An 18,656-nucleotide genomic window follows, 5' to 3' on the forward strand; every position below is an offset into this window, starting at 1 on the left:
CAACAACACAAGAGAAGACTCTACACATGGACATCACCAGATGGTCAACACCGAAATCAGATTGATTCTATTGTTTGCAGCCAAAGATGGAGAAGCTTTATATAGTCAGCAAAAACAAGACCAGGAGCTGACTGTGGCTCAGATCATGAACTCCTTATTGCCAAATTCAGACTTAAGTTGAAGACAGTGGGGAAAACCACTAGATCATTCAGGTAAGACCTAAATCAAATCCCTTATGATTATACAGTGGAAGTGAGAAATAGATTTAAGGGACTAGATCTGATAGAGTGCCTGATGAACTGTGGATGCAGGTTCGTGACATTGTACAGAAGACAGGTATCAAGACCATCCCCATGAAAAAGAAATGCAAAAAAGCAAAATGGCTGTCTGGGGAGGCCTTACAAATAGCTGTGAATAGAAGAGAAGCAAAAAGCAAAGGAGAAAAGGAAAGATATAAGCATCTGAATGCAGAGTTCCAAAGAATAGCAAGGAGAGATAAGAAAGCCTTCCTCAGCGGTCAATGCAAAGAAATAGAGGAAAACAACAGAATGGGAAAGACTAGAGATCTCTTAAAGAAAATTAGAGATACCAAGAGAACATTTCATGCAAAGATGGGCTCGATAAAGGACAGAAATGGTATGGACCTAACAGAAACAGAAGATATTAAGAAGAGGTGGCAAGAATACACAGAAGAACTGTACAAAAAAGATCTTCACGACCCAGATAATCATGATGGTGTGATCACTCACCTAGAGCTAGATACCCTGGAATGTGAAGTCAAGTGGGCCTTAGAAAGCATCACTATGAACAAAGCTAGTGGATGTGATGGAATTCCAGTTGAGCTATTTCCTAACAATATAATATATGCTTTGTTGAAAATTACACATCAATTTTGATAAATTGAATTCTCTTTTAGTCTTGTCTTACAAGGAATTCATGGTGAAGTTAATACTTGCTTTGTAAAGCTCTCAGATTACCTATCAGAATTTCCAAAAATTGTCTGCATATGGAATTCACTAAATTATAACCTCAGCTTGAAAGATAGTTTTTTTTAAGTGACTTATTTTAATATACAGAAACTATCTCCTCGTATACAACTGCTGCTGCTGCTAAGTCGCTTCAGTCGTATCCAACTCTGTGCGACCCTATAGACGGCAGCCCACCAGGCTCTGCTTGTGCTTCTAGCGTTCTGCTGTCCCTGGGATTCTCCAGGCAAGAACACTGGAGGGGGTTGCCATTTCCTTCTCCAATACATGAAAGTGAAAAGTGAAAGTGAAGTCATTCAGTTGTGTCCGCCTCTTAGCGATCCCGCCTCTTATCGATCCCGTGGACTGCAGCCTACCAGGCTCCTCCATCCGTGGGATTTTCCAGGCAAGAGTACTGGAGTGGGGTGCCATTGCCTTCTCCGTGTATACAACTAGTTCTGGCCAAAATGCAGAGCCATTTTACTTTTTAACCTTTCCAAATGTCATCTGTTCCATATGTTAATATTGAATATGTGGCCTGTTTGTAGTATAACAGTTATAACAATGACAGGGTCCCAGTCCTCCAGGAGACGAAAGTGAGTGGGAGGAGACTGTTAATTATTATCCAGTACAGGCTTAAATGCTCTATTAGTGTAAGGGATACAGTGGGCTTCCCAGGTCGTGGTACAGGTGAAAACCCCGCCTCCCAGTACAGGAGACATTCATGTAACAATTAAATGCTGTCCTCATACATTCTGCTTTTACATGTGTGATAACGCCTACAATACATTGATACCATTTTTACTTTCAACAAGCACCAACTTTTGCAGGATTTCAATAGAAATAAGAAAAGTCTTCATATTTATTTACTCACATAGTGACCATTTCTGGTTCTCTCTTTTCTTTTCTGTAGATTTAGATTTTCATCTGGTATTATTGCCTTTCTGCTTAAAGAACTTCCTTTAATCTTTTTGTAGTGAAGTTCTGTTTTCAAGAATTCTTCTGGATACTATATGTGTGAATGAATCTTTATTTTGCCATTATTTTTTAATATTTATATTATTTAATTATTTAATAGATATATATAATTTAACAAAAGTGGGAACATTAATGTATTAATGGGAGGAGAAACACACAATGGCAAGCAGTACGTTTTTCAAACCCCAGCTGATAACATCAAACAATTCAGGCTTCATTTTAGTGGATAACAGCACCATTCATTCTTCCCTGAAACTGGAATTTAAATCTGTTTTCACGGGGTAAGAGTTCTAGGTTCCAAAACCCCCATGTCATCTCCCCACCCCTAGGACTTTCAAGTACTTGTCTTGGCTTGTGTTGTTTTTGAAAAGAAGTCTTCTGTCTTTGTGTGTTTTGTGTTCTTTTTCTCTGGCTGCTTTTAATATTTTCCACTGTATCTCTGGTTTGTTTAATTATGTTGTCAATGTTATTCCTGGGTCTCTTTTTATTAATTAACTTCTCTCCTCATTCTGGGTTGTATTTCGTTGCTTCTTTATGTACCTTGTGGATTTTCAGTGGATCTCAGACATTTGAATTTTACTTTGTTGGAGGCTGGTTTTTTTGTTTTTTGTTTTTTTTGATGTCTGCTCTTATTTATTTGTTACTCTTAGAACATCTTGTTACTCATGGAACATTTTATTTGTTACTTGTTAACAAATGTTACTAACATTTATTTGTTACTCATAGAACATTTTGACTGGACTGGAAAGTAGAAGCTCCCAGAGAGGACAGCCTCCCTCTCTTGGCAATCTGTTCCTGCTGTTTTTCTTTCGCTTCCTTCAATCTCTCGACCAAAAGTTTTGCATTCTGCAAAATTAAAAAATAAAAATTACTTATTTTTCTTAAGTATGCTGTTGCTTCAGAGCAATATGCCTGGGTTTGTGTTGCAGAACATGGGGAGTAACAAGATGCTTAATCTTGGGTGCTTTGGTCCTAGGTAACTATGTTATTATCATTGTATGGATATTTTTGTATTGTTGCAAACATTGCTGAACTTTGTTCTGTGATGTAGTTAACTTGGTAGCAGTTTGATACTTTAAAGAGGCTTTCTTTCTGTTAAGTACTGTCCTAAACAGCCTTTAGTCTAGCGTTAATTTTGCTTCACTATTGAGGCCATACCCTCCGGGTACTTTGCCCAATACCTTGTCAGAGTGTTTTCCTGGTTGGAACACTAACTTTTGTCTAGTGCTGTACGAGTGTCAGGGTTTGTTCCTTCTGCTTATTTTGGTTGGTTCTTTCCCCAGCCTCAGATAGTGTCTTTTCTCATATGTACCGATCAGTGCGCAGCTGAAGATCTGAGGGAACTCGAGAGATCTCTGGAGTTCTCTCCCTGTGTACCTCCTTTGTCTCTGTGTTGCTGTTTAATCTAGCTGTCTTAGCCTCCTCAGACTCCCAACTTCATCTCTTCTACCCAGGAGCCTGCTGGGCTCTGAATGGATTCTTCCTGCCTACGCTGCAGTCTGAAGACTCTCTCTAGGCAGCAGTCTGGAATAATAATAGGGCTCACATTTGTTTCCTGTGTTCACTGTCACTGTCCTGTGCCCCCTGATACCCAATGCCTGGAAATCCTTGTTGCATAATTTGTTCAGTGTTTTAGTTATTTTAGTTGTTCTGTTTGAATTAGGATCAGTTCAGTTCCTATTACCATAACAGACGTTCTCATTCATATTTCTGTTCATATTTTCTAAACATTTTTGCTTTTGGAATGTAGACAATTAATGAAAATATATCAATATTTACTTGTTCTTTGACTGTTGTCTCCTCAGGATGTAATGTGGTCATTGCGTCCCGTAAGTTTGATAGGTTAAAATCTGCTGCAGATGAACTGAATGCCAGTCTGTCTCCTACGGTCCAGGCTCAAGTTACTCCCATAAAATGTAACATCCGTAATGAAGAGGAGGTAAAGCTAATCTCTCTTTTTTTTTTAAATTGAAATACAGTTGATTTACAATGTCATGTTTAATTTTTGCTGTATAGCAAAGTGACTCAGTTATATATATGTGTGTGTGTGTGTCCTTTTTCATATTCTTTTCCATTATGGTTCATCACAGGATATTGAATATAGTTTCGTACGCTATATAGTGGGACCTTGTTGTTTATCCATCCTTTATATAATGCCTTGTGTCTGCTAATCCCACACTCCCAATTCTTCCCTCCTCCTTGGCAACCACAAATGTGTTCTGTGTATCTGTGAGTCTGTTTTTGTCTTGTAGACATGTTGATTTGTGTCATGTTTTAGATTCCACATATAAGTGAGGTCATATAGTATTTGTTTTTCTTATTTCACATAGTATGGTATTTTCAAGGTCCATCCATCTTGCTGAGTTCTGAGTTCACTCGCTCAGTCATGTCCGACTCTTTGCGACCCCATGAACTGCAGCACACCAGGCCTCCCTGTCCATCACCAACTCCCAGAGTCCACCCAAACCTATGTCCACTGTGTTGGTGATGCCATCCAACCATCTCATCCTCTGTTGTCCCCTTCTCCTCCCGCCCTCAATCTTTCCCAACATCAGGGTCTTTTCAAATGAGTCAGCTTTCGGCATCAGGTGGCCAAAGTATTAGAGTTTCAGCTTCAGCATCAGTCCCTCCAATGAACACCCAGGACTGATCTCCTTTAGGATGGACTGGTTGGATCTCCTTGCAGTTCAAGGGACTCTCAAGAGTCTTGTCCAACACCACAGTTCAAAAGCATCCATTCTTTGGCGCTCAGCAAGTAGTCTCAGGAGAAAGAGAGGAAGGGAAGACATGGAGGGAAGCTAAGCAAGAACAGTTTAGTCTGGAGGCTACCTTTCATGCCCTCTGCCATTTAACTCATTTTGTAATGTCTATTTCATCACTCTCCAATATTCTGAGTTAGTTGTTTACAGATTCAGTTCAGTTCAGTTCAGTCGCTCAGTTGTGTCCGACTCTGCGACCCTGTGAACTGCAGCACACCAGGCCTCCCTGTCCATCACCAACTTCCGGAGTCCACCCAAACCCATGTCCATTGAGTCAGTGATGCCGTCCAACCATCTCATCGTCTGTTGTCCCCTTCTCCTCCTGCCCTCAATCTTTCCCAGCATCAGGGTCTTTTCAAATGAGTCAGCTCTTCGCATCAGGTGGCCAAAGTATTGGAGTTTCAGCTTCAACATGAGTCCTTCCAATGAACACCCAGGATATTATATATATTTACAGTTTACAGATTATTGGATGAGTGATCCAAATCCTTGGATAAATCTTGTCATCAAAATTCTAAATTTAGCATTATGATCTATGGGTATTGAAGCATATTGATATGAAGCATATTGAAGCATATGGGTATTTAGCATATTGATCTGTGGGTGACACAGGGTTTTCAGGTTTATTTATTGTGACTACGTCTTCATTTATTATGGTTCTCAGAGTTACTATTCACTGTGAGATATTGTAAGCTCTGCTACTCTCCTAAAGCACATGATAAAGTCCAAGTAGCAAGTTAGTTATTAACCAGTTCACTCTTAAAATTTTATTTGTTTGCTGGAGTATAATTGATGTATAATATTACATAGGTTGCAGGTGTATAATATAGTGATTCATAATTTTAAAGGTGATACTCCATTTATAGTTACCATAAAATATTTGCTATATTCCCCATGTTGTATAATATATTCATTTAACTTAGATTATACCTAACAGGCTGTAGCTCTTAATCTCCTACCCCTACATTGTTGCTCCCTGCTTCCCTCTTGACGCTGCTAACCACTGGTTTATGCTCTGTCTCTATGAATCTGCTTCTTTTTTTGTTGTTATATTCACTAGTTTGTTGTACTTTTTAGATTCTACATATAAATGCTGTCATACAGTATTTGTCTATAACTAGTTCACTTTTACTGTTTTTCTTTAGGTAAATAATTTGGTCAAATCCACCTTAGATATTTATGGTAAGATCAATTTCTTAGTAAACAATGGAGGAGGCCAGTTCTTCTCTCCTGCTGAAAAAATCAGTTCAAAGGGGTGGAATGCTGTGATTGAAACCAACCTGACGGGCACCTTCTACATGTGCAAAGCAGGCAAGTGTGATCAATAATCCAAAAAGTCAAAAAGTGTATTTATGTTAAGATCATAGGGCACCTGAAAGAGAAATTGTGAGGGGCTCAGAACACTGAGTCCCTCACAACACTTATTGTCATCAACACTTATTGCCCTAATTTAACTTATATACAATATAGCCATGTAAATTGCTATATTTCTGGAGAGTAATTTGGCAGTATTTTAAAAATATGAATTTGCTTGATCTGTTGATTTTATTTCTAGGAAGTTATGTAAAAATGATTAAGAATTTGTACAAAGATATAGCTACAAAGTGCTTCATTAAATTAAGGAAAACTCCATACTTACTTTGTTTTTAAGAAATGAATCTGTTAAATCTATTGTAAGGACCTATTAATTCTGTGAAACCTTCAAGGAGAATACCAGAGTCTACATTTTTTCTGACTAATAATTAACTAGCACACATGCATAGTTTTTGGATTAAAGGTTATCTTTCATAGGTGGTAATACTCAACCCTGAAATTGGGTAACTGAAGAGTTTCCTTACAAGCTATTCAGGACATTTCTATGCTGCAAAATGTGAAATGAGTATAATTCTGACCCACAGGGTCTTTACCCCAACATGGATTAGGCTTTATATTCTTAACATTTCTAAGTCAAAGGTCTTGAAGACATTTTCAGACTTTACCTAACTGGTAATACAGAGTTCTGTATTAATTGTGACAACAGGATTGACTACTGAAGTGTAGAGATCCAGAAAAATATAGGAGCTTGAATAAGATAGTTAATTTCTCCCTCACATAAAAATTCAAGGTGTATAGTCCAGGGATAGTATGGTAGTTTCATAATCCTTAGGGAATAAGGACTTTGTTCTTGTTTACAGTCTTTAACATGTCCATTCCCTAGTCCAAAATGGTTGCTTCAGTTCCTGCCATCATAACTGCATTCTAGACAGCAGGAATTCAGAGAAGTGTAAAATTCATTCTTTTTAACAGCATTGTCTGGAAGTAGCACCATTACATTTACTGACATTCATCATCAACTCAAACTCAGTTAAATGATTATGCCTACCTATAAGTGATACTGGGAAATAGAATCTTTAGCTGTGTGCCTAAGTACAAATTCAATTTCTTGTAAGAAGAGGAGAATGAGTGCTAGGAGACAGGTTTTAGTCTCTGACTCAGCCTTCATAGTTCAGTGCTTTGACATCTTCCAGCACTCAAGTCAGCAATCTCTTACAAACCATCAGTTCCATTAAATAGAACTTTGCAGAGTCTAGATTCAGTTATGATTTTTATTAGCCAGAATTGAATTAAAGAATCCAAGGCCTATAGTTTTTATTTTGTTTTTACTTTAAACAATGGGACTTAGCTTTTGGTTTTGACAGCAAGGAATATGGGACATATATTTTTCTATACCAGAATAATAATAGTGAAAAACTGAAAACCATTTAAATATTTTAAAGTAAAATATTAGTTGAGTGAAGTTTATACATCTATAGGATAAAGTACTATGCAGCCACTAAAAATATAGGTACAAAAGTCTACTTCTCAGTATGAAAAGATATTCCTAGATATCACTGAGTGAAAAAAAAGGTTTAAAACACTCTATCCAGTGTGATCACATTTCTGCAAAAAACAGTATATATTTATTATATGGCTATATATAAATAGAGATAATTCTAAAAGAGTTTCTAATAAAACATTGACATCTCTGGGAGGTAAAATTACATATTATTTTCATCTTTTTCTTTTTGCTTCTCTGCTTTTTCTAATTTTTCTAAATTGAATGTGTATTGTTTATGTAATTAAAATGATTTAAGTCATGACTGCCCTGAAGTTTCAGCTTCTTCAGCTTGTACTCTTTGATACCATATGCGGCTGTTAAAGAATTGTGTAAAGATCCACGTTTAAATTTCTGGTGAATTTAGACTTTTTTATAACCTTTAATTATTCATTTTACTAATGTAGAAATTTTTTTCTCTCCATTTGTTTTTGGAAAAATTTTGAATATATGAAAAAGCTAAAGAAATAATAATGCAATGAACTCTTCTAAGGCATACCTTGTTTTATTATGTTTTGTTTTATTGCCCATCAAGCAAATCTGTCAGCAATGTTTTTCTAACAGCTTTTGCTTACTTTGGGTCTCTGTGTCGTATTTTGGTAGTTAGCACAATATTTCAAACTTTTTCATTATTATATTTGTTATGATGATTTGTGATCAGTGATTTTTGATGATACTATTGCAAAAAGATTATGACTTGCTGAAGGCTCAGGTGATGGTTAGCATTTTTTAGTGATAAAATATTTTTTAAATTAAGGTACTTTTTTTTTAGACATAATGCTGTTGTACATTTAATAGACTATAGTATAGTGTAAACATAACTTTTATATGCACTGGGAAAGAAAAAAAATTTGTGTGATTCACTTTATTGCAATATTGCATTGTTGTGACGGTCTGGAACTGAACTTACTGTATCTCTGATCCCTGTCTGTATACCTTTCATTTAGGTTCACCAAGTGCTAACATTTTGCTGTATTTGCATTCTCTAATCTCTGTGTCTTTCCCCCTCTCATCCTCGCTCCCTTTCTATCTCCCATCAACACCCCACACCCTTTTCACAAATAATTTAAAAGTGAATTGCATACATCATCACACTTTGACTTACATTTTTAAAGAATAAAGAAATGTTGTCTATGCAACTGCAATACCATTATCACACCAAAGGAAATATACAGTAATTCAGTAAGATCAATTATCACATAATCATATTGGAATTTCCCTTAAAATCTAGTAGTGTTGGCGATATTATTCGGAGACTTATGGCGTGTCCTGTGGGCTAAAGCGAGTAAATCAGTTTAGTTCAGTCGCTCAGTCGTGCCTGACTCTTTGCGACCCCATGGACTGCAGCATGCCAGGCCTCCATATCTCTGTAAATAAGTTATTTTAGTGCAATTGAGAACCAAGATTTTTGGCATTGGCAAAAGGAGAAGTGAATGTAGACAGATGAGGCTGAATAAAAACCCCTATAGTCCAGAATTTAATTAGAAACATTAGCATGGACTCAAGATATATTTTTTCTTTAAAATAAAATATGTATTCCCTGGCTTTGTCCCCTGAAAAGAAACAGCTATTAATTCAGTGACAGTGTGTTCTCCTAGCATCCTTTATGTGATCTCTGAATGTTACTTCCAGTTAAAAGGAACTGGGATTCCTTAGTGAAACAGCTTATTACAGGTCTGGGGGAGTAAATGTGCACGAAAAGCCTAGAATATTTTGTTCCAACAGAAATCTAGGAAGCTATACTGATATGTTACTGAATCAAACTTGGGTCTGCTCGCCTGCATGTGGTGAAGCCAGTCAACTGAACTTTGGGTTGCCGTGAAGGAAAGTATGGGGAGAGTGAGCAGCTTATGCTCAAAAGATGTGAACTCCCTAATAGCTTTCAGGGAAGGGTTTTGTTTTTTTTCCCCATAACTTATTTTACTTTTGGCTGTCCTGGGTCTTGTTGCTGCTCTCACTTTTCTGTAGTGTAGAGAGCGGGGCCTACTCTAGTTGCAGTGGGAAGGCTTATTGCAGTGGCTTCTCTTGGTATAGAGCACAGGCTCTAGGGCAGGCGAGCTTCAGCAGTTGAGGCTCCTGGGCTCTAGCGCACAGGCCCAGTAGTTGTGGCGTACCAGCTTTAGTTGCTCTGCAGCCTGTGGGATCTTCCCAGATGGGAGATGGAACCCATGTGTCCTTCGCTGGCATGCAGATTGTGTACCACTGAGCCACCAGGGAAGCCCCAAGGGAGAGTTTTTAATGTCAGTGTTAGGGAGGGAGCTGCAGGGCAGGTGATCAGCTCATGCACAATTTTCAGCTTGGTTGGCATCCAGGTGAAGTTTTGAGCATCACTGATCTTTTGGTTTCAACTGGTCTAGCTTATGCGTGCTTGCAGTCAGCAGTTTTCATCTGGTGAGGGTCTTCCTGTAAAAACAACTTAGGAATGTGTGTCAAACCTTTATCTGTATCTTTCAGGGACTCTGCTATGTGTCTGATTTATAAGTTTTTACCAGTTTCCCAGCCCAACACCTATTCTTTGTTTCTACATCTTCACACTTCCTAATTATTAATTCTTTTTAAAAAAAATATTTGTTTATTTATTTATTTGGCTGCATTGGGTCTTAGTTGTGGCAAGTAGGATCTTTTAGTTGCAGCATGTGAAATCTAGTTCCCTGACCAGGGATCGAACCCAGGCCCCTTGCATTGGGAGCATGGAGTCTTAGCCACTGGACCAGTTACTCAGTCATTTCCAACTCTTTGCCACCCATGGACTGTAGCTCACCATGCTCCTCTGTCCATGGAATTCTCCAGACAAGAATACTGGAGTGGGTTGCCATTCTCTTCTCCAGGGGATCTTCCCAACCCAGGGATCGAACCAGGGTCTCTTGCATTGTAGGCAAATTCTTTACCATCTGAGCCACCAGGGTATGAAAAAATTGCCTTAGATTTAAAAAATATTGTATTTTATGTTTTCTTGTGGTTTTACCTCCTTTTTTTCTGTCATAACACGATTTGGTGAGAATTCACTAGAAAGCATTAAATAGTAGTGGATAGAAAAGCTTGCTTTTGCTCAAGCTTTTAATAGAATAGGTATTGAATTGTTCTCTGGTCTTTCCATTCTAAAAACTGGACGTCCACTGAAGTGAGTCCTGATGTACATCTCTAATATTGCCTTGATTTGTGTGAATAGAAAGTTTGCCTAAATTTCAAATTGCCTTCAAAAAGGATAAAATATTTACAAATAAAGTTAGCAAAATAGTATAAGGTTTATATGCTAACAACTGCAAAACATTGCTGAGAGAAACGAGAGAAGATGTAGATAAATGGAAAGACATTCTGTGTTTATGAATTGAAAGACTTAATATTTTTAAGATGGTAGTTCTTTCCAAATTGATCTGTAGGTTCAATGCAATCCTTATCAATCCTTTTGCAAAAATGGACAAACTGATCCTAGAATATATATGGACATGCAAAGGACTCAAAATAGCCAAAGCAATTTTACAAAAGAAGAAATACTTCTTGATTTCAAAACTGTTTATTGATTTTAAGATGAGACAGTATAACACTGGCATAAGAATAGATGTATAGATCAATGAAACAGAATTGAGAATCCAGAAGTAAATCCTAATATTTATGATCAATTGATTTTCATCAGATGTGCCGAGGCAGTTCTCTGGGGAAATGAGAGTCTCATCAACAAACAGTGCCGGTAAAGTTGGATATCCACATGCAAAAGAGTCTTACCTCACATAATAAATAAAAGTTAACTGAAAGTCCAAAATTAGGATCATGGACCTAAACTCAGGAAATAAAATTATAAAACTTAGAAGCAAGTAAGGGAAAAAATCTTTATGACTTTGGGTTAGGCAGAATCCTAAGATACCCACTAAAAATACATCAATTAAATAAAAAATTGTAATTAGACTTAATCAAAATTAAACATGTTTGTGCTTCAAATGACACCAATAAGAAAATGAAAAAATAAACCACAGATTGGGAAGAACGTTTTACAAATCACATATCTGATAACAGACTTATATCCAGAATATACAAAAAGTCTTATAAAAGCAACCCAAATTTTAAAAAAAGGCAAAAGATTTGAATAGATGGGTCACCAAATAAGATATACAAATGGTGAATAAGCACATGAGAAGATTCTTAACACCATTTAAGTCATTAAAAAAATGCAAATCAAAGTCTCAGTGAGATACCACACTATACCCATTAGAATGGCTTTAACCAAAAAGCCAGATAATTTTGTGGAGAAACTGGAACCCTCCTGCATTTCTGATGAGACTGTAAAATGGTGAAAACACTTTGGAAAATAGTTAAGCAGTTTCTTAAAAAGTTAAGCATAGATTTAACATGTATGTGTGTTTGTTAGTCGCTCAGTTGTGTCAGACTATTTGCGACCCCATGCACTGTAGCCCACCAGGCTCCTCTGTCAATGGAATTTTCCAGGCACGAATACTGGTTGTTACTGTTCAGTTGCTCAGTTGTGTCCAACTCTTCGCGACCTCATGGACTGCAGCACGCCAGGTTTCCCTCTCCTTCACCATCCACCAGGGCTTGCTCAAACTCATGTCTGTTGAGTCGGTGATGCCATCCACCATCTCATCCTCTGTGGTCCCCTTCTCCTCCTGCCTTCTATCTTCCCAGCATCAGGGTCTTTTTCTAATGAGTCAGCTCTTTGCATCAGGTGGCCAAATTACTGGAGCTTCAGTTTCAGCATCAGTCCCTCCAATGAATATTCAGGATTAATTTCCTTTAGGATGGACTGGTTTGATCTCCTTGCAGTCCAAGGGACTCTCAAGAGTCTTCTCCAGTACCATGGTTCAAAACCATCAATTCTTCAGTGCCTCAATAAAAATTTTTATAAAAAGAAAATATAAATTAGAATTTTAAAAATATCATATAAGCCGCAAGCTGGAATGGTATCAGGTAAGAGTCAAGCACTGTTTAATAGGGCTTCCCTTGTGGCTCAGCTGTTAAAGAATCTGCCTGCAATGTGGGAGACCTGGGTTCCCATCCCTGGGTTCGGAAGATCCCATGGAGAAGAGAAAGGTTACCCACTCCAGTATTCTGGCCTGGGGAATTCCATGGACTGTATAGTCCATGGGGTCACAAAGAGTTGAACACAACTGAGCCACTTTCACTTTCTTTTCACTTCAATGCTCAGCCTTCTCTATGGTCCAGCTCTCACATCCATACCTGACTACAGGAAAAACCATAGCTTTGACTATATGGACCTTTGTCAGCAAAGTAATGTCTCTGCTTTTTAATATGCTGTTTAGGTTTGTTACTGCTTTTCTTCCAAGGAGCAAGTGTCTTTTAATTTCATGGCTGCAGTCACCATCTGCAGTGATTTTGGAGCCCAGGAATACTGGAATGGGTAGCTATTTACTTCTCCAGGGGATCTTCTGACCCAGGGATTGAACCAGGGTCTCCTGCATTGCAGGTAGATTTTTTACTATCTGAGCTACCAGGTCATATGCAGATTTAGCATATGACACAGCAGTTCCACTTGTTGGTAGCTCCCTACTAGAAGCAAATACATATGTCCACACAAAGACTTGTATTCATAATCATCCAAAAGTGGAAACTGTCCAGTTGTTCATCAGTTGGTGAATGGGTAAATAAAATATGGAATGTACACATGATAGAATACTATTTAGCAATAGAAAGTAACATTTTTATTTTCATGTGTTACAGTATGGATGAACCTCCCCAAAACTATTCTGAGTTAAAGAAGGCAGGCACAAATGACCAAATATATGAAATATTCAGAAAGGGCAAATCTATAGAAAGAGAATGTAGATGAACGTTTGCCTGGGGATGGGTTGGACTGCAAATGGTCACAAAGGGACTTTTTGGAGTGACAGAAATATTTGAAAACTGGATTGTGGTGATATGTATTTATTAAAAACCATTAAGTCATACACAGAAAATGGATGAATTTTATGTTATCTATATGTGCTGTCAAAGTAAATTATACCTCAATATTTTTATAAAAAAATATAAATTAGAATTTTAAAAATATCGTATAAGCAGCAAGCTGGAACACGGTATCAGGGAAGAGTCAGGACACTATTTAATAGGATTGTCTTTCTGTCTCCTGCAGTTTACAACTCCTGGATGAAAGAACATGGAGGATCTATTGTCAATATCACTGTACTGACTAAAAATGGATTTCCAGGAGCTGTGTAAGCACTTACATTTTTTTCTTCCTATGTCTTTGGGTTTGTCCATTGAATAGCTGGGGAGTAGGTTAGAGCGGTTTTCTTAAATAGAGATTGTTAATCCCTATAATGCATTGGGACTCCAATACTTAAAATTCCCTTTATTGAACTTTGAAACGTACTTCTAAAACATTACCATTCCTATTAGGGTTACCCAATTTTCCAAGGAAATAAAAACAGTAATAGGCCCAGTTAAATAATTTTTTTTTATCAGTATGTCCCAAATATCTCATGGAGCATTCTTGTTGTTTTTGTCTGTTTTGGCCACACAGTGCACTTGCGGGTTTTTAATTCTCTCACCAGGGATAGAACCCATGCCCTCCTGCAGTTAGAAGGGTGGAGTCCTAACCACTGGACTGCCAGGGAATTTCCACATGGGGCATGCTTACGCTAAAAATGATTTGTTGTCTCCTGTAAAAATTCGCATTTAACTGAATGTCTTGTATTTTATCTGGCAGTCCTAATCCAGATGTAACTAAATGTATCTGGAGACATCTTTCTGGTTAAAATGATGAAATGAAACCAATCTATGATAATTTAGTTTTGAGCCTTATGGATATACCTATCCAGATTTAAATAGAACTGCTAGTAAATTATTATTCCATAATAGAATTTGACCTATTTGACTCTTATTCTGATTTTAATAAATTTTTATTTTGGAAACTGATTTAAAAAATTTTTTTAAACTTTTTTATTTTATATTGGTTTATAGTTGGTTAACATTTTTTTTTAAAGAAAGTAAATGAACAGCCTACTGGCATAGTAGATTCTTTCATAATAGCTAAAAGGCTAATCAAAACAAAAAGTTGAAAAACATACCAGGAAGCTACTTGACCAAGTTTAATAGTTAAAGAGTATGATTAAAAAAAAAAATGAGTTATGCTGATTCCTTTTGTATCTTGTAAGCTCTGATTCTTTCCATTTTTTAAATTAAAATTTTATAAAAAACTTTCTAACACAGAATTTCTGTTTTTGTGGAGTAGACCTATCTTAGTATTAAATTATGCATGCTAGTTTAAACAAACAACTATATAATGTAGAAAGTCAAGTCCTCCATACTCTTTCATCCCAGAAATAACCTGTTAAGTAAGGTGGTGATCTTAATCCCTTTACAATTAGTAAGTAATTGATACGGCAATAATTTGGTACTCTGTTAATATTGTTTGCCACCATGATTTTAGCAACCATTGTTGACCCTTTTGTGAATCACTCATTACACTGGGGCTGTGAAAATGTGGGTTTTTCTGACTTCATAGTTGCTTCTGTGCTTTTTAGTTGATGGTACAGTGCTTAGTTAGTCATGTACGACTCTTTGCAACCCCATGGACTGTAGCCCACCAGGCTCCTCTGTTCATGGGATTCTCTAGGCAAGAATACTGGAGTGCATTTCCTTCTCCAGGGGATCTTTCCAACTTAGGGATTGAACCTAGGTCTCCTGCATTACAGGCAGATTCTTTAGATGATACTCTTTTGTAGAAAGACTTTTATTAACATTACAACCATCACTTCTTTAATATATGTTATTAATATTATTAACTTTTTTAGTATACTACTATGAAGTCACAGACTTCTTTTCAAATTGATTATTTCAAAAGCACACATTGTCTCAAACTTAATAGAAATTTGTGTTTCTATATTTTGCTATTACAGATAATTCTGCAATGAATAACATTATAAATACTTCTTTCATATTTGCAGAGGTATATCTTTAGGGTGGGCTTTCCAAGTGGTGCTAGTTGTAAAGAGCCCATCTGCAGATGCAGGAGACATAAGAGATATGGGTTCCATCCTTGGGTCAGGAAGATCCCCTGGAGAAGGGCATGACAACCCACTTCAATATTCTTACCTGGAGAATCCCATGAACAGAGAAGCCTGCTGGGCTACAGTCCATAGAGTTACAGAGAGTCGGACATGACTGAAGTGATTTAGCAACAGCAGCAGTAGCATCTTCAGGGTACATCCCCAAAGTTGGATTGCTGGGTGGAGGGTAAAGGCATCCTGTTAGGCATTTGCAAGTTTCTTTGCTTTTTGCTGTCCCATCAGCAATGAACGAGAGTGCCTGTTCCTCAGAACCTCACGAAAAATGTGTATTGTCAATTTCTGGACAACTCTGATGGGCAAGATATAGTATCTCAGTGGATCATCTATTCATTTGTTAAAAGGCTACCTGAGTATCTCTTGTTTGTGTGTTTGAATTGCATTGTTGTTTTCACACATGCTTCTCTGGTTCTGATCATTTCCTGACATTTTCAGTGTCATCTAAGAGTAGTCCAATTTCCACTACAATCTATGCAAAGGAGCTTAGACTGACCGGCTGATCTTTTGGGTCATTGTCAATAATTACAAGGGCAAGAGACAGGCTTGGTATCTCTCATGGAGAGAGAATTCATGGCCCAAATACCTATCAATGAATGAATGAATAAACAAATTATGGTTTAGCTATATAATGTATTCCTCAGAAATGAAAAGTGAACTATTGATTCATGCAGCAATGTGGATAAATCCGAAAATAATATTCTGAGTGAAAGAAGCCAGATGGAAAAGATCATGTATGTATGATTTCATTTATATGTTTTAAGTTTTAGAAGGATTTAAAAGTTTTGTTAGTGCTAGATTCACTGAGAGTTGGATGTTATTCTACCTCCTATTCATAAATTATAGGAAGGAAATGAAGCAGTGTGTTAGCCTTTCAGGTGGTTTATCACTCATAATCTCCTCCTGCACAGATTGGTAGACATTTTAAATCACATCTGATACAGAAATAAGGCCTTAGTATTTCAGAAACTGTTCTCGGTGAAAGAATGGCTATGAGGCTTGTTATTCAGATGGTGAAATGAAATCTCACAGAACTTGTAGTCCAGATAAATGCCCTTCCCTTCCTTCTCTCTGGGCTTTTGCTTTAAAAGAAGAGTGGCTGGAACAAAGCCCATATAGCACGGTCACCAACCTGCAGCTGAATTGTCCGCCATCTGTTCTGTTTTGATGGGGGTCACTTTCCCTTCCTGGAAAGGGTGTTTTTATAAACCCTGTGGTCCATTCAGGTGTCTCACCCACCTGGAACTCCCAGCAATGCCAGCCAGAATCAAATCCTTCAGAACACAGGACTGCTGGTGATATTGCCAAAATCTTACTTTCCTATGCCCATTGAAGCTGAAGAAAAAAATACAGAGAGTTTAGAGGAACTAGAAAGGTGGCTTTAATCCTCAGCCAGTGGAGGGGTGAACACAGTAGGCTTGTGCCTCAAGAGCTGTGCCCCCGCCTTCCTAGAGGAATCTGGAGGATTATATAGATGAGGGCTAGCAGTCAGGGATTGGAGATGAGGAATAAAGGTATAAGGATCTTGTATTCTTCTTCCTCTTGCACTGATTCAAAAACAGTCATAGGTTGGTTCAGATAGCCCAATAATTGGGTCTGGCAGTCCAGTAGCCTGGTGGTTGGATCCATTGTCTTTTATGAACTGTACTCCGGCCCTCTTTCTATAATGAAAAAGAGAAAAATCACAAGGGGTGGTTTGCCAAGAGACTTCTGTACAGGTGGCACCAAATTCAGGATGTAATTAGCACAGAGTTAAAGGACAGTAGGTGCAGAATGTAGTCCATGCAGAGTTAGGGGGCAGAACAGGTTAGGAACAGTTAAAGTAAAAACGAGGAATAACCGGATCTGCTCACTGTTCTCTCCATCTTCTTTGTTCTCAGGAAAGGAAAGAAAAACTCACTTTTTCTTTGCCCCCCTTTTCACTGCAACACTGGATAAGCAGTAAATCTCTCTGGATAAACTCTCTGCTTTTTCTTCACAAATGTTACCTTTTTTTTTTTTTCAATCCCCAGAAACAAACAGATTAGGATGTGCTGTTTCAAAGATCCAGAGTAACTTTCAATTTCTGTGTAATTTTCTTCAGTGCCAAATACTGCAGAGGCAGGGCATATCCTTTCTTCCTTATGGAACGAACAGAGAGCTGGGGCCTTCAGGTTGTCATACCTGTCGTAGGTGGTCTCACCATCCAGCAGCAGTTTCCCTTCTGACATCACACTCTTCTCTGCCAGCCTCTTCAGTAGATCTTTGAGTGTGGAGATGTAGTCTGAAGATGCTATTGTGGTTGCACTGAGTCTGTATTAAATGTCCTTCTCTTCATCAGCTAACCTTGAGAGAACTATGCAGGGGAGGAAAAATAATTTTCCCTGTGCCCTTCTGAGCTCTTAGCTGAGACCCCTGTAATAAAAGACAGATGAGCAAGAGAAAAACAAAAAGAAGTTGATTCACATGTGTACCTCATGTATACATGGGAGATACCCAGGGAAAAATAAGTGACTGCCTGTTGGGGCTTTGAATTTAGGATTAAACACAGTCTTAGTAGGGAATGGGCTTCCCTGATCTTTCAGTTGGTAAAGAATCCACCTGTAATGCAGGAGACCCTGGTTCGATTCCTGAGTCGGGAAGATCCACTGGAGAAGGGAGAGGCTACCCACTCCAGTATTCTTGGGCTTCCTTCATGGCTCAGCTGGTAAAGAATCTGCAATACGGAGACCTGGGTTCAGTCCCTTGGTTGGGAAGAGCCCCTGGAGAAGGGAAAGGCTACCCACTCCAGTATTCTGGCCTAAAGAATTCCATGGACTGTATAGTCCATGGGGTTGCCAAGAATCAGACATGACTGACTTTCATTTTCACTTAATAGGGAATGGGGAGAGGGGTTATAGGCCTCTTGGGGTGGGGAGTAGATGATCTTTAGGAAAGATGGATGGGCCTTTTGAAGAATAGATGGGAGATATGATAGTCGGTGACGATGTTTGTTCGGATGTGGCGTTGACCTCTAGTCTCCCACCCGTGACAACAGTCAGCCTCCCCTGGTTGAAGAGACTCCCGGGGAAGGGATTTATGACACTCA

At 38.1% G+C, this 18,656-nt stretch overlaps 1 protein-coding gene across 1 annotated transcript in view; it reads left to right on the forward strand.

The window, feature by feature from the left end:
• Nucleotides 1-18,656, forward strand: part of PECR (peroxisomal trans-2-enoyl-CoA reductase) — a 53,853-nt gene that overhangs the window by 5,150 nt on the left and 30,047 nt on the right. The window contains exons 2-4 of the mRNA XM_005896179.3: nucleotides 3,749-3,882; nucleotides 5,848-6,013; nucleotides 13,657-13,738. Of these exons, the coding sequence (XP_005896241.2) occupies nucleotides 3,749-3,882; nucleotides 5,848-6,013; nucleotides 13,657-13,738 (382 nt within the window). The remainder of the gene's footprint in view (nucleotides 1-3,748; nucleotides 3,883-5,847; nucleotides 6,014-13,656; nucleotides 13,739-18,656) is intronic.

Source organism: Bos mutus, chromosome 2, assembly GCF_027580195.1.
Source record: "Bos mutus isolate GX-2022 chromosome 2, NWIPB_WYAK_1.1, whole genome shotgun sequence".
NCBI lineage: Eukaryota > Metazoa > Chordata > Mammalia > Artiodactyla > Bovidae > Bos > Bos mutus.